The following is a 23,033-nucleotide window of genomic DNA, read 5'->3' as shown; positions in this document are numbered from 1 at the left end:
AACAGCAATGGACCTTTACTGGATCTTACTGGGTCGATCGCTGGACCCTTACTGGGAGCATCACTGGACCTTTACTGGGGCCATCAAGAGACTTTACTGCGCGCTCACTGGGGCCATCACTGCACGTTTACTGGGGCTGTCACTGGACCTTTACTGGGTCTTACTGGGGCCATCAGTGGACATTCACTGGGCCCTTACTGGGGCCATCATTGGACCTTTACTGGGGCCATCAATGGACCTTTACTGGGGCCGTCACCGGACCATCACTGGGTCCTTACTGGGGCCATCATTGGGTCTTACTGGGGCTATCAATGGACATTCACTGGGCTCTTACTGGGGCCTTCAATGGACCTTTACTGGGGCTGTCACTGACCCATCACTGGGTCCTTACTGGGACCATTATTGGACTTTTACTGGATCTTACTGGGTCAATCACTGGGCCCTTACTGGGGCCATCATTGGACCTTTACTGTGACTTTACTGGGCCCTTACTGGGGCGGTCATTGGACCTTTACTGGGTCTTACTGGGGCCATCACTGGACCATCGCTGCGACCATCGATGGACCTTTACTGGGGCCATCATTCGACTTTTACTGGATCTTACTGGGTCGATCACTGGGCCCTTACTGGGACCATCGTTGGACCTTTACTGGGTCTTTACTGGGTCCACCCCGGTCCCATCCCTGTCCCCCCCCCCGCCATTGCTGTCCCTCCCTCCCACCGGTGCCACCGCTGCCTGTCCCCGACCCCCCTGTCCCCCATCCCCCTCTCCCTGTCCCCCCGTCCCCGACCGACCCCCCCCATCCCCGACCCCCCTGTCCCCGTCCCCGTGTCCCCGACCTCCCGTCCCCAACCTCCCCCCCCCTCTGTCCCCCCCCCCGTCCCCAGCCACCGCAGCCCAGGCTCACACCGCACCGACGACCCCTTTATTCACCGCCCCGGACTCGGGGACAGGGACAGTCCCGGGCCTCCCCCACCAAGGTGTCCCCCCCCACAACCCCGGGGGGGTCCCTGGTCCCCCCCCCCGTCCCCTCAGCGGTCCTTCTTGCGCAGGGGGGGGGACGGGGGGTAGTGGCGGGCGGGTGGCACGTCGTAGTGGCTGGGGATGTGGCTGTTCTTTGGGGAGTCGTAATGGCTGGGGGGGGGCGCGGGGGTGACGCCTTCGGCCCCCCCGGGGCGGCTCTCTGCGGGGACAAGAGGAGGCTGCAAAAGGGGCCGTGTCGTCCCCCCCCCCCTTCAGGGCCATGCAACCCCCCCGTCACTGGGGCTGTGTCCCCCCCGTGCAGCCCCTGTCACCAGGTATGTGTCCCCCCCCTGGGCCATGCAACCCTCGGCACCAGGGCCGTGTCCCCCACCCCCGCAGCCCCTGTCTCCAGGTAGGTGTCGTCCCCCCCCCAAGGCCATGTAACCCCCATCACCAGGGCAGTGTCCCCGTCCCCCCCCGCCAAAGGCCATGCAGTCCCCTGTCACCACGGCTGTGTCCCCCCCCATGCAGCCCCCATCACCGGGTCCATGTGTCATGCGTGTGTCCCCCCCACCAAGGGCCATGCAACCCCCCCCGCTGGGGCTGTGACCCCCCCAGGGCCACGCAGCCCCTGTCACCGGGTCCATGTGTGTCCCCCCCCCCAGGGCCATGTAACCCCCATCACCGGGACCATGTGTCCCCCCCCGCCAGGGCCATGTAACCCCCATCACCAAGGCTGTGTCCCCCCCCCATGCAACCCCTATAACTGGGGCTATGTCCCACCCCCCCACCCCCCCCCAGGGCCATGTAACCCCCATCACCAAGGCTGTGTCCCCCCCCCATGCAATCCCCATCACTGGGGCTATGCCCCCCCCCCCCACCCCGCCCCCAGGGCCATGTAACCCCCATCACCGGGGCTGTGTCCCCCCCCGCCAGGCCCATGTAACCCCCATCACCGGGGCTGTGTCCCCCCCATGCGACCCCCATCACCGGGTCCATGTGTGTCCCCCCCAGGGCCATGCAGCCCCCATCGCTGGTGCTGTGTCCCCCCCCAGGGCCATGCAGCCCCCATCACTGTATCCATGCGTCCCCCCCACCAAGGGCCATGCAACCCCCATCACTGGGGCTGTGTCCCCCCCCCCACCCAGGGCCATGCAACCCCCATCACTGGGGCTGTGTTTCCCCCCGCCCCGCTCCATGCAGCCCCCGTCGCTGGTGCTGTCCCCCCCATCACCGGGTCCATGTGTCGTTCCCCCCCCACCCCCCGAGCCGGGCTCACCGGGGCCAGGGCCCCCCCCCTCCGTCCCCTCCGGAGGGGCCTCGTCGAGGAGCCCGATCTCGGCGTAGGACGTCTCCCTGCGGACGGGGGCCTTCATCTCCATGTAGCTGCCCTCGGGGGCCTTGGCGGCGGGGGGGGGCAGCTCCTTGATGGTGGCGTAGGGGTTCTCGCCGGCCAGGGAGCTGGCGCTGGCCCCCAGCCCCTCGGGGGGGTGGGCTGGGGGAGAAGGAGCTGGGGGGGGGGCGCCCCACGGCAGGGAGCAGCCGCGGCCCGCCATGGCCCGGGCAAGTCCCAGACGGCCCCAGCTCATCCCGGTACTTCCCTCGTCCCAGCCCATCCCATGCCATCCCATCCCCTCCCCACCCCCATCCCATCCCATCTCCATCCCCATCCCATCCCATCCCATCTCCATCTCCATCCCTTCCCCACCCCTTTCCTTCCCCATCCCATTCCCATCCCCATCTCCATCCCATCCCCATCTCATTCCATCCTATCCCCATCCCATCCTATCCCTTCCCCAGCCCAGCCCATCTCGTCCCCATCCCATCCCCATCCCCATCCCTATCCCATCCCATTCCTTCCCCATCCCATCCCAATCCCCATCTGCATCCCACCCCATCCCCATCCCAATCCCATCCCAATCCCATCCCCATCCCATTCCTTCCCCATCCCATCTCCATCCCATCCCCTTCCCAGCTCCACCCCATCCTCATCCCCATCCCTATCCCCATTCCTTCCCCATCCCATCCCCATCCCATCTCCATCCTATCCCTTCCCCATCCCATCCCCATCCCATCTCATCTCATCCCCACCCCCATCCCCATCCCCATCCCCATCCCCATCCCATCCCTTCCCCATCCCATCCCCATCCGCACCCACTTCCTTCCCCATCCCATCCTCATCCCCACCCCATCCCTATCCCAATTCCTTCCCCATCCCATCCCTGTCCTCATCCCATCCCATCCCCATCCTCACCCCATCCCCATCCCATTCCTTCCCCATCCCATCTCCATCCCATCCCCATCCCCTTCCCAGCTCCACCCCATCCTCATCCCCATCCCTATCCCCATTCCTTCCCCATCCCATCCCCATCCCATCTCCATCCAATCCCTTCCCCATCCCATCCCCATCCCATCTCATCTCATCCCCACCCCCATCCCCATCCCCATCCCTATCCCCATCCCCATCCCATCCCTTCCCCATCCCATCCCCATCCGCACCCACTTCCTTCCCCATCCCATCCTCATCCCCACCCCATCCCTATCCCAATTCCGTCCCCATCCCATCCCCATCCCATCCCTATCTCATTCCCATCCCCATCCCCACCCCAATCCCATTCCCACCCCATTCCTTCCCCCTCCCATCCCCATCCCCATCCCTATCCCATTCCCGCCCCACTCCCGTACCTTTCCCCTCGCCTTTCCCCAGGCTGTGGCTGTAGCTGTAGCTCCGGTCCAGCTGCCCCCCTGCAAGGGGGCACGTTCGGGGTCCCCCCCTGCTCCAGTCCCCCCCCACACACACCCCCCCGCCACCCCCCAGGGGCTGGGAGCCGGGAGGGGACCCCAGTGCCCCCCCCTCCCCCCCCCCCGCCCCCCCCCTTACCCCTGGGGCGCGGGGCCGGAGCCCCGAGGTGCTTCCAGCCGGGGGGCAGCGTGGCGGGGCCGGGGGGGCCGGGGGGTCTCTCCGCGCCGGGGAGGGGCTGGGGGGTGCCCACCTGGGCCCGGAGAGGGCACGGTTTGGCCACCAGCCTCCTGGCAGCCGCGTCGCGCCCCGGGGGGTACCGCGCAACGCCCTGGGGCACCGCGCAACGCCGTGGTGTGCCGGGAAACGCCATGGTGTGCCAGGAAACACCATCCTGTGCCGGGAAACACCATCGTGTGCCAAGAAACACCATCGTGTGCCGGGAAACACCATCCTGTGCCGGGTAACACCGTGGTGTGCCAAGAAACACCGGGTACCACTGTCGTGTGCCGGGAAACACCGAGTACCACCATCCTGTGCCATACAACACCGTGGTGTGCCAGGAAACAGGATCGTGTGCCGGGAAACACCGTGGTGTGCCGGGAAACACCATCATGTGCCAGGAAACACCGGGTAACACCATCGTGTGCCAGGAAACACCGGGTACCACCGTGGTGTGCCAGGAAACACCATTGTGTGCCAGGAAACACCAGGTAACAGCATCATGTGCCGGGAAACACCATGGTGTGCCGGGAAACACGGTCATGTGCCGGGAAACGCGGTCGTGTGCCGGGAAACACCGGGTACCACCATCCTGTGCCGTACAACATCATGGTGTGCCGGGAAACACCGGGTACCACCAGCCTGTGCCATACACCACCATGCCACACCATCATGGCGCACCACGCAACACCATGGAGTGCCGCGCAACACCGTGCCGCACCATCATGTGCCGTGCAACACCATCACGGTGCACCGCACAACACCACGGTGTGCCATGCAACACCATGCTGCAACGCTGTGTGCCGTGCAACACCATGCAACACCACAGTGTGCCGTGCAACACGGTGCTGGACCATAATAGTGCACTGTGCAACACCATCCTGTGCCGTACAACACCGTGCCACACCACCATGTGCCATGCAACACCATGGTGTGCCGTATGACACTGTGCTGCACCATCATGCTGCACCGCGCATCACCGTGCGGTGTTGTGGCGCACCATACACCGCCGCAGTGCGCCGTGCAACACCATCCAATGCCGTGCAACGCCGTGCCGCACACTAATAGTGCACCGTGCAACACCGTGCCGCACCGTCATGGTGCACCGTGCGACATCAGGGTGTGCCGTACAACACCATGCGGCACCATCACGTGCCGTGCAGCGCCATGCTGCACCATCGTGGTGCACTGTGTAACACCACGGTGTGCTGTGCAACACTGCGCAACACCGTCACGTGCCGTGCACCGCCACAGTGTGCCGTGCAACGCCGTCCTGCAACACTGTGTGCCGTGCAGCACCATGCGACACCATCATGTGCCGTGCAAGGCCGTGCCGCGCCATCATGGTGCACCGCGCATCACCGTGCGGCGCCGCGGTGCACCGTGCAACCCCGCATTGTGCCGTGCGCCACCACAGGGCACCGTGCAACACTGTGCTGCACCACGCAACACCACGGGGCACTGTACAGCGCCGTGCGGTGCCGTGACGCACCACGCAACACCGTGATGGACCACCTGACGCCTTGATGGACCACCCAACACCATGAGGCACCACACAACACCGTGACACACAACTCAACACACACCGTGACACACCACACAACGCCGTGACACACCACACAATGTCGTGATGGACCACAAAACACCGCGACACACCACACAACACCATGACGTACCACACAATACCGTGACGCACCACACACCATAATGCACCACACACCATAATGCACCACACAACACACACCGTGACGGACCACACAACACCGTGACGGACCACACAACACACACCATGACGCACCACACAACATCATGACACACCACACAACACTGTGATGGACCGTACACCATAATGCACCACACAATGCACACCGTGACGCACCACAAAACACCGTGACGGACCACACAACACACTCCATGACACACCACACACCACCATGATGGACCACAATACACTGTGATGCACCACACAACACCGTGACAGATCACACAACACCGTGACGCACCACACAATGCCGTGATGGACCACACAACACACACCGCGACGCACCACACGATACCATGACGCACCACACAACACCGTGACGCACCACACACCATAATGCACCACACAACGCACACCGTGACGCACCACAAAACACCGTGACGGACCACACAACACGCTCCATGACACACCACACAACACCATGATGCACCACAATACACCGTGACAGACCACACAACGCCGTGACACACCACACAACACACACCGCGACGCACCACGCAACCCCACGCAGCCCCGTGGGGCCAGCACCGGCCGCGCCGTACCTGGCTGGAGCCGGTGGCCTGGCGGTGGCCGGGGGCCGGCAGGGTGCACTGGGAGAGCGTGTGGTAGCTGGGGTTGGAGTAGTAGTGCGCTTGGTGGCCCGGTGGCACATCTTGGCGGGGGACGGGGGACGGGACACAGGCATCAGCCCGGTGCCGCGGGGCCACCGCCGGTGCGTCCCCCCCCCCGCCTGGTCGCCGGCCTCACCTGGCACCACGTAGTCGGAGGCGTCCGTCTGTCCCGCCGTGTAGGCCACCGCCAGGTGCCGGCTCGCCTTCCCCTTCCGCCGGTGCCGGTGCCACAGGAAGGCGGCCACCAAGGCCACCAGAAGGGCCAGCAGGGCCACCAAGCTGAGCACGACCCCCAGGGAGCTGTAGGTTGCCGGGGGGGCCGGCAGGATGGTGTAGGGCTGCTCGGGGGTCCCTATGGCGGGGGGGGGGGGGGGTGGCACAGGGTCCTTAGAGAAGGTGGGGAGGGGGGGTAGGGACCCCCATGGGACACATTCCACCCCCCCCCCAACGCCGGCGCCCACTCACCGGCCTCGCAGAGGGGCCCGATCCTGCCCGGGGCGCAGGGGCAAGCGCCGGTGGCCGGGTGGCAAGTGGCGTTGTGGGGACAGCGGCAGAGCTGGTCGCACTGGAGCCCGAAGGTGCCGGGGGGGCAGGCTGGGGGGGGGGCGGGCGGGGTGTGTGTGCGGCGGCCGGGGCCATACTGGCCCTATGGCCCCATAGGGGACAGTACGGCCCCACACTGCCCGGGACTGCATAGCCCCATACTGGGCCCTTGTAGCCCCATACTGGGCCCATATGGCCCCATACCACCCAGGACCATATAGGCCCATACTGGTCCCTTATAGCTCCATACTGGTCCCTTATAGCCCCGTAATGGGACCATATAGCCCCATGCCACCCAGGACCATATAGCCCCATAGTGGGCCCATATAGCCCCATACCGGGCCTTTGTAGCCCCATACTGGGCCCTTATAGCCCCATACCATCCAGGACCATATAGCCCCATACTGGTCCCTTGTAGCCCCATGCTGGGCCCTTATAGCCCCATCCTGGGCGCATACAGTCCCATACTGGTCCCTTATAGCCCCATACTGCCCAGGATCATATAGCCCCATACTGGGCCCATATAGCCCCATACTGCCCAGGGCCCTTATAGTCCCATACTGGGCCCATACAGCCCTATAGTGGGACCACATAGCCCCATACAACCATATAGTACCTGGGCCCATATAGCCCTGTACTGGGCCCTTATAGCCCCATACCACCCAGGACCATATAGCCCCATACTGCCCAGGACCACATAGCCCCATACTGGGCCCATACAGCCCTATAGTGGGCCCTTATAGCCCATACTGGGACCGTATAGCCCCATACTGCCCGGGACCACATAGCCCCATACCGGGCCCATATAGCCCTATAGTAGGACCACATAGCGCCATACAGCCCTATAGTACCTGGGCCCATATAGCCCCATACCGGGCCCTTGTAGCCCCATACTGGGCCCATACAGTCCCATACTGGGCCCATATAGCTCCATACCACCCAGGACCACATAGCCCCATACTGGGCCCATATAGCCCTATAGTGGGACCACATAGCCCCATACAGCCCTATAGTACCTGGGCCCATATAGCCCCATACCGGGCCCTTGTAGCCCCATACTGGGCCCATACAGTCCCATACTGGGCCCATATAGCTCCATACCACCCAGGACCACATAGCCCCATACTGGGCCCATATAGCCCTATAGTGGGACCACATAGCCCCATACAGCCCTATAGTACCTGGGCCCATATAGGCCCATACTGGTCCCTTGTAGCCCCATACTGGGCCCTTATACCCCATACAGGGCCCTTATAGCCCCATACTGGGCCCATATAGCCCCATACCACCCAGGACCATATAGCCCCACAGTGGGCCCATATAGCCCTCTACTGGTCCCTTGTAGCCCCATGCTGGTCCCTTATAGCCCCATACTGGGCCCATATAGCCCCATACTGCCCAGGAACGGAGCAGGGGGAGCCCCTATGGCCCCGGGGGGGGGGTGTCCATGGGTGTGGGGGGGTGCATACCCCCGGGGGGGGGGGGATGACAGTCGATGGTGGGGGGTCTCTACCTTCCGTGGCCGGGCAGCGGCATGTCCCTTGGGTGGGGGGACACATTCCACGCCCCCCCCCCCCCCCGGCCCCAGGGAGCGCGGGCTGGAGGATGTCTGGGGGGGGGGGGCATGTGGGGAGGGATGGGGGTCAGCCCCCCCACACCCTTAACTCACGCTGGGCGCAGCGGGGGCCGTGCCAGCCGGGGGCGCAGAGGCAGGAGCCGTTGGCGGGGTGGCAGGAGGAGCCGTGGGCGCAGGAGCAGCTCAGGGCGCAGCGCTTGCCGTAGCGGCCGGGTGGGCAGGCTGAGGTGAGACGAGCGCGCCCCGGTCTCAGCCTCCTTGGCGGCAGGGTGGCGTTGGGGGGGGGGGGGAGGGACCGGCTTGGGAGCAACCCGTCATTTGGGGAATCGGGTTTTGGCGGGGGGTGGGTTGGGAGGATGGCGGGGGTGACTCACGGCGTTGGCAGGTGGGCCCGCGGTAGCCGGGGGGGCAGGCGCAGGATCCGTCGCGGGGCGAGCAGACGGCCCCGTTGCGGCAGGAGCAGGGCGAGAGGCAGCCCGGGCCCCAGAGGCCTTGGGGACAACCCTGCTTGCACTGCGGCCCTGCGAGGAGGAGGAGGAGGAGGAGGAGGAGGAGGAGGGATGAAGGCTGGGGGTACAGCGGGGTGTCCCCCCCACCACCTTTGTCCCCCCCCGCACTTACCCATCCAGCCGGGCAGGCAGTGGCACTCCCCGGTGACGGGCTGGCAGCCATCGGCGTGGGCGCAGTCGCAGCGTTGCCCGCAGCCCTCCCCGAACGTCCCGTTCTTGGGGCGAGGTGGGGAGGCGACGGGGACAGTTTTAGGGTGGGGAGTGGGGTTGGGGGACAGGGCTTGGGACACACACACACACACACACACACACACACACTCACCGGGCAGGGCTGCAGGCAGCGGGGGCCCTGCCAGCCGGGGGGGCAAGCGCAGGTGCCGCTCTGGGGGTCGCAGGTGGCCCCGTGGGCGCAGCCGCAGCTCCGGTTGCAGCCGGGACCCCAAGTGCCGGAGGGACAGGGAACGGAGCAGCGGGGGCCGTGCCAGCCTGGGAGGGAAGGGACGGAAGGGTGGGCAGGGGGAGGGGGATAGGGACCCCCCCACCCCCACCCCCCCCCAAGCCTGGGGTGCCCCCCACCTTCCTTGCAGAGGCAGGAGCCGTCGAGGGGGGAGCAGGCGAAGGCGTGCTGGCAGGAGCAGCGCCCCGAGCAGTTGGCGCCGAAGGTGTCGGGGGGGCACAGGGAGGAGCAGTGCTCGTCCTGGTGGGGGGGGGACACACGACACGACACACACATACACAAAAACCTCAGGACAACCCCCCCCCCCCCCCCCGCCACCCGCCACTTTCCACCCCTGGGGAACCCCCCACCCCGGTCCCTCCTCTTGGCATCCAGCGGGTGGGGGGGGGGTGACCCCCCCCAAAAAATCCCCTTCACCCCCCACGGGAACCCTAAGCCATCCCCAAGGTGGCCTGGACCCCCCAAGCTAACCCCCCACCCCCCCAGGAATGCTGAAGTGCCCATTGCTCGCCCCCCACCCCTCCCCCCCCGCAAAGGGATGCCCCCAGACCCCAAAATTGCCCCCAGAGATAAAAGGAGCCCCAGCCCGTCCCCAAGGATGCCCCGCCCCCCGTGTTTCCCCCCCCCCCCCCCGCCCCCGGCCCATCCACATCCCCACTCTCCCCCCAGAACCACACAAACACCCCAAGTGCCCCCCCCCCGGACCACTCAGATCCACCCACCCACACACACAACCACGCTCATCCCCCCCTCCACGATGCTCCCCCCGGGACCACCCAGACCCCCCCATTCTCCCCCCCAAGGACCACCCAGACCCCCCCATGCTCTTCCCAGAACGACCCAGACCCCCCCCATGCTCCCCCTAGAACCACCCAAACACCCCCATTCTCCCCTCAGGACCACCCAGACCCCCCCATGCTCTTCCCAGAACGACCCAGACCCCCCCATGCTCCCCCTAGAACCACCCAGACCCCCCCATTCTCCTCCCAGGACCACCCAGACCCCCCCTTTCTCTCCCCAGAACCACCCAGACCCCCCCATGCTCTTCCCAGGACCACCCAGACCCGCTCACACCCCCCTAGAACCACCCAGACCCTCCCATTCTCCCCTCAGGACCACCCAGACCCCCCCATTCTCTCCCCAGAACCACCCAGACCCCCCATGCTCTTCCTAGGGCCACCCAGACCCCCTCATGCTCCCCCCAGAACCACCCAGACCCCCCCATTCTCCTCCCAGAACCACCCAGACGCCCCCATGCTCTTCCTAGGACCACCTAGACCCCCCCATTCTCCCCCCAGAACAACCCAGACCCCCCCATTCTCTCCCCAGAACCACCCAGACCCCCCCATGCTCTTCCCAGGACCACCCAGACCCCCCCTTTCTCCCCCCAGAACAACCCAGCCCCCCCATGCTCTTCCTAGGACCACCTAGACCCGCTCACACCCCCCTTTCTCCCCCCAGAACCACCCAGCCCCCCCATGCTCTTCCTAGGACCACCTAGACCCCCCCATACTCCCGCCCCCCTCACTCCACGTCCTGCCCCAGGACCACCAGCCCCCCCGCCCCCGCCGTGTCCCCGCACCGTGTAGCCGGGGGGGCAGTGGCAGCGGCCGGTGGTCCCGTTGCAGACCCCCCCGTGGAGGCAGAGGCAGGTCTGCAGGCAGCCGGCCCCGAAAGAGCCGGGGGGGCAACTCTCATTGCAGAAGAGCCCGGCCCAGCCGGGGCGACAGACGCACTCCCCGTGCATGGGGTGGCAGCTGGGGGGGGGCACCCCCTCAGCACCCCAGTGCTCCCAGGACGGGGCACTGGGTGTGCTGGGAAAGGGGCTTTGCGAATGGGGCAAAATTGGGGGGGGAGGGTGGGGGGGGAGGGCACAAAGCATCTGCCCCAAGCTTGGGGGGGGCGGGGGGGGGCGAATTGAACCGTTCCTGGCCACCCAGCCAGTATCCTCCCTGCGTGGCGAGGGGGCTGGGGAGAGGGGAGGGGGCTGGCGGGGGGGGATGAGGATACTGGGGAGAGGGGAGGGTGCTGGGAGTGGGGGGATGAGGATACTGGGGAGAGGGGAGGGTGCTGGGAGGGGGGGGATGAGGATACTGGGGAGAGGGGAGGGGGCTGGAGGGGGGGGGATGAGGATATTGGGGAGAGGGGAGGGTGCTGGGAGGGGGGGGATGAGGATACTGGGGAGAGGGGAGGGTGCTGGGAGGGGGGGGATGAGGATACTGGGGAGAGGGGAGGGTGCTGGGGGGGGGGATGAGGATATTGGGGAGAGGGGAGGGTGCTGGGAGGGGGGGGATGAGGATACTGGGGAGAGGGGAGGGTGCTGGGAGGGGGGGATGAGGATACTGGGGAGAGGGGAGGGGGCTGGGGGGGGGATGAGGATATTGGGGAGAGGGGAGGGTGCTGGGGGAGTTGAGGATGGTGGGGAGAGGGGACGGTTTTGGGGGAGAGAGGAGAATATTTGGGAGAGGGGAGGGTATCTGGGAGATGGGATGATGCTGGAAAGAGGGGAGGATGTTGGGGAGAAGTGAGGATACTGGGGCAGAGGGGAGGATACTGGGGGGGAGATGAGGATATTGGGGAGATGGGAGGATGCTGGGGAGAAGGGAGGATGCTGAGGGGAAGATGAGGATGCTGGAAAGAGGGGAGGATACTGGGAAGATGGGAGGATACTGGGGAGAGAGGCGGATACTGGGGAGAGGGGAGATGGTGGGGGGGAGATGAGGATGGTGGGGAGAGGGGAGGATGCTGGAAAGAGGGGAGGATACTGGGGAGAGGGGAGGGTGCTGGGGAGAGGGGAGGGTGCTGGGGGAGAGAGAAGGATATTTGGGAGAGGAGGATATTTGGGAGATGGGACGATGCTGGAAAGAGGGGAGGATGTTGGGGAGAGAGGAGGATGCTGAGGGGAAGAGGAGGATGCTGGAAAGAGGGGAGGATACTGGGAAGATGGGAGGATACTGGGGAGAGGGGAGGATGGGGGGGGAGATGAGGATGGTGGAGAGAGGGGAGGATGCTGGAAAGAGGGGAGGATATTGGGGAGAGGGGAGGGTGCTGGGGGAGTTGAGGATGGTGGGGAGATGGGAGGGTGTTGGGGAGAGGGGAGGACGTTTGGGAGAGGGGATGATGCTGGAAAGAGGGGAGGATGCTGGGGAGAGGGGAGGATATTTGGGAGAGGGCAGGATATTTGGGAGAGGGGAGGATGCTGGAAAGAGGGGAGGATATTGGGGGGAAGTGAAGATACTGGGGGAGAGGGGAGGATCCTGGGGGGGAGATGGGGATACTGGGGGAGAGGGGAGGATCCTGGGGGGGAGATGGGGATACTGGGGGAGAGGGGAGGATACTGGGGGGGAGATGGGGATACTGGGGGAGAGGGGAGGATACTGGGGGGGAGATGGGGATACTGGGGGAGAGGGGAGGATCCTGGGGGGGAGATGGGGATACTGGGGGAGAGGGGAGGATACTGGGGGGGAGATGGGGATACTGGGGGAGAGGGGAGGATACTGGGGGGGAGATGGGGATACTGGGGGAGAGGGGAGGATACTGGGGGGGAGATGGGGATACTGGGGAGAGGGGAGCATGCTGGGGGGAGCTGAGGGTGCCGGGGGGAGCCGGGGTGGGCTGGGGGTGGGGGGGGGGGGGGTGTCCCACCTGAGGCTGTGCTGGGGGTGGCAGAGGCACTGGCTCTGGCAGCGGAGGCCGTAGAGGCCGGGGAGGCAGCGGCGCTCCTGGCAGCGGCTGCCCTGGAAGCCGGCCTCGCACAGGCAGCCCCCGTCCACATGGAAGCATTGGCCCCCGTTGGCGCAATCGCAGCTCTCCCGGCAATCCTGCCCGTACCGCCCCACCGGGCACCGCTCCCGGCACCTACGGGGTTGAGGGGGGTGGGGGGCGAGGGGGGGACACAGAGAGGGGTGACACAACCCCACCAGGAGACCGGCTGGCTCCTGGCCCTCCCCAAGCTGAGGCCGCCCAGCTCGTTGCATGCCAGGCCCGGGGGAGCTGGGGCGGCGGCGCTGCCTGCGCGGGGACCTGCCACCGGCAGCAGCGGGGCTCGGTGGCCTCGTCCCCCGTGTGTCGCATCCCCGTGTACCCCCGTCCACCCGGCGTACCCCCTCCCTGTCCTCCCATCCCACTGTCCCCCCATTCCCTGTCCCCCCATTCCCTGTCCCTGCATTCCCCTGTCACCCCCATCCCCCCGTCCCCCCATTCCCTGTCCCTGCATTCCCCTGTCACCCCCATCCCCCTGTCCCCCCCATCCCCCGTACCCCCCATTCCCTGTCCCCCCGTCCCCCCACATCCCCCTGTCCTCACATCCCCCTGTCCCCCCATTCCCTGTGCCCCCATTCCTTGTCCCCCCATTCCCTGTCCCACATCCCCCCATTCCCTGTCCCCCCCATCTCCCATCACCCCCATTCCCTGTCCCCCCACATCCCCCCCTGTCCCCCCATTCCTTGTCCCCCCATTCCCTGTCCCTGCATCCCCCTGTCACCCCCATTCCCTGTTCCCCCCATCCCCCGGTCCCCCCGTTCCCTGTCCCCCCCCCATCCCCCTGTCTCCCCACATCCCCCTGTCCCCCCTATTCCCTGTCCCCCCCATGCCCCTCACCACCCCCATCCCCCTGTCCCCCCCATCCCCACATCCCCCTGTACGCCCCCTTCCCTGTCCCCTCCCCCCCCCCCCCATGCCCTGTCCCCCCCCTCACTGCTCTCCGGTGAAGCCGGGGGTGCACTGGCACTGTCCCCCCCGGGGGTCACAGTGGCCCCCGTTGTGGCAGCGACACTCGCCCTGGCAGCCGGGGCCGAAGCGCCCGGGGGGACACGGCACGGAGCAGATCTCCCCCTGCGAAGGAACCGCAGGGTCGGCAGGGGAAACTGAGGCAGGGACCGCGGCGGGGGCCGGGGGCCGGGGGGGGTGTCACAGCCCACCTACCATCCATCCGTGGGGGCAGACGCAGAGGCTGGGTTCGGTGGGGTGGCAGATGCCCCCGTTCTGGCAGGGACAGGGGCTGTCGCAGGGTGTCCCCTCGCGGCAGGGCACCTCGCAGCTGCGGGGGGGGTGGGGTGGGGTGGCGAGGGATGAGCGGGACCCCCAGCCGAGGGGTGCTGGGGTGTGTTGGGGGGGGGGTGCGGAGCGAGGACCCCTACTCACAGGGGGCCGGCATGCCCCAGGGGGCAGTGGCAGGCGCCGGAGGAGGCGTTGCAGGGGGCCCGGTGGTGGCAGGGGCAGGGCAGGCGACAGCCCTGGCCGTAGGTGCCGGGGGGGCACGGCTGGCGGCAGCGGGGGTCGGCGAAGCCGGGGGGGCAGGAGCAGACCCCGCTCAGGGGGTCGCAGGGGGCCCCGTGGTGGCAGTCGCAGCGGTGCTGGCAGCCCGGGCCCCACGACTGCTCGTCACACTCTGCACGGGGGGGACACCGCCGGTACCCCCCCATCCCAGCCCCGGCCGTCCAGCCCCATCCCATCCCCATCTCCATCCCTATCCCCATCCCAGTCTCATCCATATCCCTTCGCCATCCTATCCCATGTGTATCCCATCCCATCACATCCCAACCCATCCCCATCCCCATCCCATTCCCATCCCATCCCATGTGTATCCCATCCCATCCCCATCCCATGCATATCCCATCCCCATCCCATCCCATGTGTATTGCATCCCATCACATTCCCATCCCATCGCATTCCCATCCCCTCCCCATCTCCATCCCCATCCCAATCTCACCAATATCCCATCCCATTCCCATCCCCATCCCCATCCCATCTCCATCCCCATCCCATGCATATCCCATCCCCATCCCATGCATATCCCATCCCATTGCATCCCTATCCCCATCCCCATCCCAATCTCACCCATATCCCATCCCCATCCCATCCCCATCTCCATCCCATCCCATGTGTATCCCATCCCATCTCCATCCCCATCCCATCACATTCCCATCCCATCCCCATCCCAATCTCACCCATATCCCCATCCCCATCCCCATCTTATCTCCACCTGAATCTCCATCCCCATCCCAACCCATCCTATCCCCATCTCCAGCCCCATCCCAATCTCACCCATATCCCATCCCCATCCCATTCCCATCCCATCCCATATGTATCCCATCCCATCCCCATCCCATGTGTATGCCATGCCATCACATCCCCATCCCCATCTCCATCCCCATCCCAATCTCACCCATCCCCATCCCCATCTTATCTCCACCTGAATCTCCATCCCCCTCCCAACCCATCCCATCCCCATCTCCAGCCCCATCCCAGTCTCACCCATATCCTATCCCCATCCTATTCCCATCCCATCCCATGTGTATCCCATCCCGTCCCCATCCCATTCCCATCCCCATCCCCATCCCATTCCCATCATCCCCATCCCAATCTCACCCATATCCCATCCCCATCCCATCCCATTCCCATCTCCATCCCATCCCCATCCCATGCGTATCCCATCCCATGTGTATCCAATCCCATCCCATCTCCATCCCCATCCCATTCCCATCCCATCCCATGTGTATCCCATCCCATTCCCACCCCATCCCCATCCCATCCCATATGTATCCCATCCCATTCCCATCCCCATCCCATCACATCCCCAGCCCCATCTCCATCCCCATCCCATGCATATCCCATCCCATTCCCATCCCATCCCCATCCCCATCCCATCCCATGTGTATCCCATCCCATGTGTATCCCACCACATTCCCATCTCCATCCCCATCCCAATCTCACCCATATCCCATCTCCATCCCATCTCCACTCCATCCCAATCCCATCCCCATCCCCCCCCGAGCTGTCCCACCCCAGGCTGCCCAGCCCTCCAGGGAGTCCCGCTGTCCCCCTGCCCCCCCCATCCCAGCCGGGGGTCCCCGACCCCGTGTGTCCCCCCCCCGCACCCAGCACCCCCCACCCGCCGCTCACCGCTGGAGCAGTCGGTGCCGCGCCAGCCCGGCTCGCACTGGCAGAGGTCGGGAGCCACGCACCGGCCGTGGACACACTCCTGGGTGCAGCGCGCTGCGGGAAACACGGCCGGGGGGTGACGGGGGGCCGAGCCGGGATAGGGTCCCGTGTCCCCCCCACCCCGCCGGGGCCACCCGCTCGCCCCACTCACGGACGCAGGTGTCCCGGCTCTCGTAGTAGCCCAGGCAGCACTGGTAGCGCCGGCGGTAGTCGGTGCGGACGGCCTGCCGGTACTCGGTGCGGTACACGATCCTGCGCCCGCAGCAGCGCCGTCAGGATGGGGACAGTCCCCTCCAGCCCCCCCCCCCATGGACGTGGGGACACCCCGCAGTGGGACACCCTGCTCCAGAGCCCCCATAGCCTTGGGGACACCCTGCAGGGGGACAGCCCCCCATGGACGTGGGGACAAACTGCCATGGGACAGTGCCCTCCAGCCCCCCCCATGGACGTGGGGACACCCCGCAGTGGGACACCCCGCTCCAGCCCCCCCATAGCCATGGGGACAGCCAGCAGTGGGACACCCCGCTCCAGAGCCCCCCATAGCCTTGGGGACACCCTGCAGGGGGACAGCCCCCTCCACGCTCCCCGTGGCTTTGGGGACACCGTGTAGTGAGACAGCCCCCCGTAGCCTTGGGGACACCCTGCAGGGGGACAGTCCCGCGCCAGCCCCCCCATGGACATGGGGACACCTTGCAGGGGGACAGCCCCCCCCATAGCCTTGGGGACACCCTGCAGGGGGACAGCCCCCTTCCAGCCCCGCCATGGCCTTGGGGACACCCTGCAGTGGGACACCCCGCTCCAGCCCCCCCATAGCCATGGGGACACCCTGCAGGGTGATAGTCCCATGCCAGCCCCCCCATAGCCTTGGGGACACCCTGCAGGGGGACAGTCCCGCGCCAGCCCCCCCATGGACATGGGAACACCTTGCAGGGGGACAGCCCCCCCCATAGCCTTGGGGACACCCTGCAGGGGGACAGCCCCCCATGGACGTGGGGACAAACTGCCATGGGACAGCCCCCTTCCAGCCCCGCCATGGCCTTGGGGACACCCTGCAGTGGGACACCCCGCTCCAGCCCCCCCATAGCCATGGGGACAGCCAGCAGTGGGACACCCCGCTCCAGAGCCCCCCATAGCCTTGGGGACACCCTGCAGGGGGACAGCCCCCTCCACGCTCCCCGTGGCTTTGGGGACACCGTGTAGTGAGACAGCCCCCCGTAGCCTTGGGGACACCCTGCAGGGGGACAGTCCCGCGCCAGCCCCCCCATGGACATGGGGACACCTTGCAGGGGGACAGCCCCCCCCCCATAGCCTTGGGGACACCCTGCAGGGGGACAGCCCCCTTCCAGCCCCGCCATGGCCTTGGGGACACCCTGCAGTGGGACACCCCGCCCCAGCCCCCCCATAGCCGTGGGGACACCCTGCAGGGTGATAGTCCCATGCCAGCCCCCCCATGGCCTTGGGGACACCCTGCAGGGGGACAGTCCCGCTCCGGCCCCCCCATAACCATGGGGACAGCCAGCAGGGGGACAGCCAGCAGTGTGACAGCCCCCCATGGCCTTGGGGACAACCCGCAATGGGACAGCCCCCCATGGACATGGGGACACCATGCAGGGGGACAGTCCCACTCCAGGCCCCCCATAGCCTTGGGGACACCCCGCAGCGGGACACCCCGCTCCAGCCCCCCCCGCCATAGCCACGGGGACGCCCTGCAGGGGGACAGCCCCCCCCACCCCGCCCCGCCATGGCTTTGGGGACCCCCTGCAGCGTGACAGCCCCCTCCGTGCGTGGCCCTGGGGACCCCCTGCCGTCCCCGCGGGGGGGCCGGGACGCCCCACCTCTGCTGCAGGCAGGGCAGGGGGGTCCCCGGCGGCGCGGGACAGGGCTCGGCGGAGGGCACGACGTGGGGTTTGGTGTAGGACTCCTTCACCGCCGCCGTGAAGCTGCCGGAGGAGGGGGAGGTGGGGTGACGGCGGGTCCTGGGGGACCGTCAACCCCCCCCCACTTTTCCAGTCCCCCCCAGTCCTACCTCTCCCAGTAGCTGCAGACGTTGGGGTCGCTGGGGCGGAGGGCGGCCAGCAGGCAGAGGTGGGTGGCCAGCGCCGCGACCCGCAGCGCCATCCTGCACAGGCTGGGGGGTGGTGTGTGGGGGGGGAGACAGACGACGGCTTCGCCCTCCGACCCCCCCCCCCCCCGGCTCCCCACCCAGCGCCCCCAACCCGGAGAGCGGGATCCGACCTCCCCGTGGGGGCTCCGCATCCCTCCGTCCGCGGGAACGGCCCCAGCCAAGGGGAAACTGAGGCACGGCGGCCTGGGTGGCCCCCGCGCATTCCCAAACACCCCCTCCCCGGTCGTATCCCGGCATCCCGCCGCACCCCAATCCCGGCGGGGGATGCTGCCGGGGAGCGGTACCCGAAGTGCCGGGGCGGGATTCGGCTCCCGGCCCCCCCTGGCGCGACGCCCGGGCGGCCCCATTTCAACCCGCTCCCGTGTTTATTCCCAGTTGCCTTTTCCTGGATCCATCGCCTTCTTGCTCAACCCGGAGAAGGGTCCGGCATTGCCGGGGCGGCTCCGGGATCACCGCCAACCTTGGGGGCCGGGGTTGGGGACACACACACACACACAGACACACACACACACATACAGAGCGAGGGCCCCCCCCAGCCCCCGACCCAACCCTGACCCCCCGGTGCCGTGTTTACCGGGACGCGTGTTTTACGGCGAAACGCCGTGTGCCGGCGGGAGGAAACAGAGGTTTCCTGGTCGGCACAGCTGGATTTACGGCCCTTTCCGCGCCGCTCCGGCCGTGGGACACCCCAAAACTACCCGCCCCCCCCCCCCCAACCCCATCCTCCCCCCTCGCCTCGGCCCGTGTTGTCATTTTGCAATTTGGGGGCCAAATAAAGGGGGGGGAGGGAGGGAGGGAGGGGGAGACACACCCACACACACACACACCCCCCGCCATCATCCCGGAGCGGCGGGTTTTGGGTGGAAAAACCGTTTAGTGGGAGTTTCCCTTCTCCCGCTGGCGAGGAATTAATTGCTCACGGGCGGGTGAAATTCCCACCCCTGCGCCCCCCCCCACCCCCCCCAATTCCTCCCCACGGCCCCACTGCCGGCCCCATCCGACGGGGGGGGGGGGTTTTGGGGGGGGGTGAGGGGGGGGTCCCGGGCCTGCTGCGAACAACAGGAACCGCTGGGAGATGCTGGCAGGAAAAGCGAGGAATCATCAAAACACGCCAGCGGGGCCCGTCTGCTCCCCGCGGGGGCGGGAGGGGGGCCCAGCCGCCGGGAAGAGGCCCCCCCCAAGGTTGCCATAGTGGTAAGAGACCCCCCCCCACCAGTAAAGAGCTGGTTCTCCCCACCCCATGGGTGCCCCCCAGCACCCCCCGGGCGAGATGGGGAGCATCGCCCAGCGGTGACGGGGTGCCATGACCCAAAGAATTGGGGGGGGGGGGATGGGAGGGGAGAGGAGGGGGGGGGATGCAGCTGGGGTGAGGGTAGGGAACGCGGGGACCGGTCCCGTCCCCCCCCCCGGAGCCACTATCTCTCCCCCAGCGCTTCCTCCGTCGCATCCCGAGGGCTGACGCGTTTCCTCCGGGGGGGCTGCGAAGCCGCGGGGATGGGGCTGGGGGAGGATGAGGTGGGGGGGGAAGGGGGGGCGAGGCCGAAGGTCAGGGTCAGGGTCACCAATGAGGTCGCCACGGGGCGTCGCAGCACCGTCCCGCGCCCCGTCCGCTGTCGCCCCGCCGCCATCACCCCACCGCCGTCACCCAGCTGCCACCACGAGCCACCGTCACGCCACCGCCGTCACCTCCCCACGGCCGCGGGAACCCATGACGCCCCCAAGCCCCCCATCACGGCGCTGGGGACAGTGTCCCCCCACCCCTGCCGCCACCACCCCAGCGCAGCCCCCCAAAGCCACCCCCGGGACACCAGGGTCCCCTGGGCGGGGGAGGGTGGCACTTACCTGGCCGGGGGCCACGGTGGCCAGCAGGGTCGGGGTGCGATGGCCCCCCGAGGGGGTGGCCTGGCCGGAGGGCTCGGCCGGCCGGGACGGCACAGCGCGGCCGTCGGAAGCGGAGGGAGGGCCGGAGCCGCTCTCAGGAAGTTTGGACGCGGAGACGACTACGGAAAAGGGAAAAAAATAATAAAAAAAAAAAAACACTCTAGACTTACTTTTTTTCTCTTTTTTTTTTTTCCCCCCCCACTTTTTCTGGCCAGAAACCAGCGGGTTTTGGAACGACGGCGTCGGCGGGGGCCGCTCGCACACGGCGCTGGGTGGGTGGGGGGCCCTGGGGACGTCCCGACGCGGGTCCTCGGCCGGGTCATGGCTCTGGAGGGTGGCCCCGTCCCCCCGGGGGGGTCTGCGGGGAACCTGGGACCCCCTTCGGCGGACCCCCTTCGGCGGACCCCCTCGGACCCCCCCGTGGCCACCCCTGCCTGCCCCACGGCTGGTGACCGGGGGGCTCTGCGCAGGAGCGGAGGGAGCGTGGCACCCCCGAGGGCAGGGAGCTCTGTGCTCACCCCTGGCGGTCCCCGCTCCCCCCCCAGCGCTGGCACCCATGGGTGCAGGGCTCGATCCGGGGTGTCCCGCAGGGAGGGGGTGAGTGGATGGGACCCCCGGTGAGGGGCTGCGAGGGGCAGCGGGGACAGGGGGTTCCTTCGGATTAACAGCAGCATCCAGTGGCAGTACGGAGCCCCGTGCCCGGCATCCCGGGCACGTCATCCCTGTATCCCGGCCTCACATCATCCCTGCATGCCTACATCCCGGCCTCACATCATCCCTGCATCCCAGGCACACATTGTCCCTCCATCCCGGACACACATCATCTCAGGATCCCTGCATCCCGGGCACATCATCCCAGGATCCCTGCATCCTGGACACATATCGTTCCTGCATCCTGGGCACACATCATCCCAGCATCCCGGGCACATCATCCCTGAATCCCAGGCACACATCATCCCAGGATCCCTGCATCCTGGACACCTATCATTCCTGCATCCCCAGCATACATCATTCCAGGATCCCTGCATCCCGGGCACACAGCATCCATGCATCCCAAACACACGTCATCCCAGTATCCTGGGCATACGTCATCCTTGCATCCCGGGCACACATCATTCCAGGATCCCTGCATCCCGGGCACATCATCCCAGAATCCCTGCATCCTGGACACGTATCGTTCCTGCGTCCTGGGCACACATCATCCCAGCATCCCGGGCACACATCATCCCTGAATCCCTGCATCCTGGACACGTATCATTCCTGCATCCTGGGCATACATCAGCCCAGGATCCCTGCATCCCGGGCACACATCATCCCTGCATCCCAGGCACGTCATCCCAGGATTCCTGCATCCCAGGTACACATCATCCCTGCATCCCAGGCACACGTCATCCCAGGATCCCTGCATCCTGGGCACATATCATTCCTGCATCCCGGGCACAAGCCATCCCTACATCCCTGCATCCTGGGCACACATTGTCCCTCCATCCTGGACACATATCATCCCAGGATCCCTGCATCCCAGGCACATCATCCCAGAATCCCTGCATCCCAGGCACACATTGTTCCTGCATCCCGGGAACCTGGGCATATGTTGCCCCCACATCCTGGGCACACATCGTCCCCGCATCCCAGCATCCCAGGCACACGTCATCCCTGCATCCCGGGGACACATCATTCCCTCATCCTGACATCCTGGCTGCGCATCATCCCCGCATCCTGGGATCCTGGCCACATATCTTCCCTGCATCCCGACATCCCAGGTACGTATCACGCCTTCATGCTGGGCACACGTCACGCCCTCATCCCAGAATCCCAGGGACACACCATCCCCGCATCCCGGGCACAGGTTGTCCCTGGCTCTTGCCATCCCAGGCACACATCATCCCCGCATCCCAGAATCCCAGAGCCACGTCATCCCCGCATCCCAGGTTCGCGGGCACCCCCGCATCCCGGACACGGCCCATCCCTACATTGCGGGATCCCTGGCCAGGCCTTTCCCCTGCATCCCTACATCCCAGGATCCCCGGCTGTACATCACCCCCATATCCTGGGATCCCTGGCCACGCACTGCCCCTGTATCCTGGGATCCTCAGCCATCCATCACCCCTGTATCCTGGAATCCTGCCTTATATCAACCCTGTATCCCTGGGATCCTGCCCTTATATCAACCCTATATCCCAGGATCCTGGCCTTAAATCAACCCTATATCCTGGGATCCTGGCCTTAAATCACCCCTCCATCCCTGGGATCACCCCTCCATCCCAGGAATCACCCCCACTTCCCTGAGATCACCCCTGCATCCCAGGATCCTGGCCTTATATCACCCCTATATCCTGGGATCTTGGCCTTAAATTACCCCTCCATTCCGGGAATCACCCCCATATCCCTGAGATCACCCCTACATCCCAGGATCCTGGATTTATATCCCCCCCACATCCCTGGGAATCCCCCCCATATCCCTGGGATCACCCCCACCTCCCCGGATCCCTGCCATATATCCCACCTAGTGACCTACATCCCGACCGCGTATCCCACCTCCATCCCGGGATTCCCAGCCATGTATCACCCCTATATCCCAGGATCTCCAGCCATGTATCACCCCTGCATCCCTGGGATCCTGGCCTTAAATCACCCCTCCATCCCAGGAATCCCCCCTACATCCCTGGGATCACCCCTGCATCCCAGGATCCTGGCCTTA

General features: G+C 66.4%; 1 protein-coding gene across 1 annotated transcript; it reads right to left on the bottom strand.

Annotated features, from left to right (window-relative positions):
• Positions 1–915: 915 nt before the first annotated feature.
• Positions 916–19,154, bottom strand: PEAR1 (platelet endothelial aggregation receptor 1). The gene is made up of 21 exons (XM_063357343.1): positions 18,353–19,154; positions 18,162–18,266; positions 16,478–16,578; positions 16,288–16,380; positions 14,527–14,773; positions 14,308–14,422; positions 14,081–14,217; positions 13,030–13,242; positions 10,967–11,141; positions 9,504–9,624; positions 9,250–9,413; positions 9,040–9,142; positions 8,793–8,939; positions 8,512–8,640; positions 6,765–6,893; positions 6,436–6,651; positions 6,231–6,340; positions 3,846–3,957; positions 3,650–3,709; positions 2,244–2,459; positions 916–1,184 (listed from the first exon to the last, which is right to left on the bottom strand). The coding sequence occupies exons 1-21, from the start codon at positions 18,796–18,798 to the stop codon at positions 1,033–1,035; spliced, it is 3,291 nt and encodes a 1,096-aa protein (XP_063213413.1). The 5' UTR covers positions 18,799–19,154; the 3' UTR covers positions 916–1,032.
• Between the last annotated feature and the right edge of the window lie 3,879 nt (positions 19,155–23,033).

This window comes from Chroicocephalus ridibundus, chromosome 21 (assembly GCF_963924245.1).
Source record: "Chroicocephalus ridibundus chromosome 21, bChrRid1.1, whole genome shotgun sequence".
Classification (NCBI taxonomy): Eukaryota; Metazoa; Chordata; class Aves; order Charadriiformes; family Laridae; genus Chroicocephalus; species Chroicocephalus ridibundus.
The sequence above is the reverse complement of the archived record's forward strand: the minus strand, read 5'-3'. Positions and strand labels throughout refer to the sequence as shown.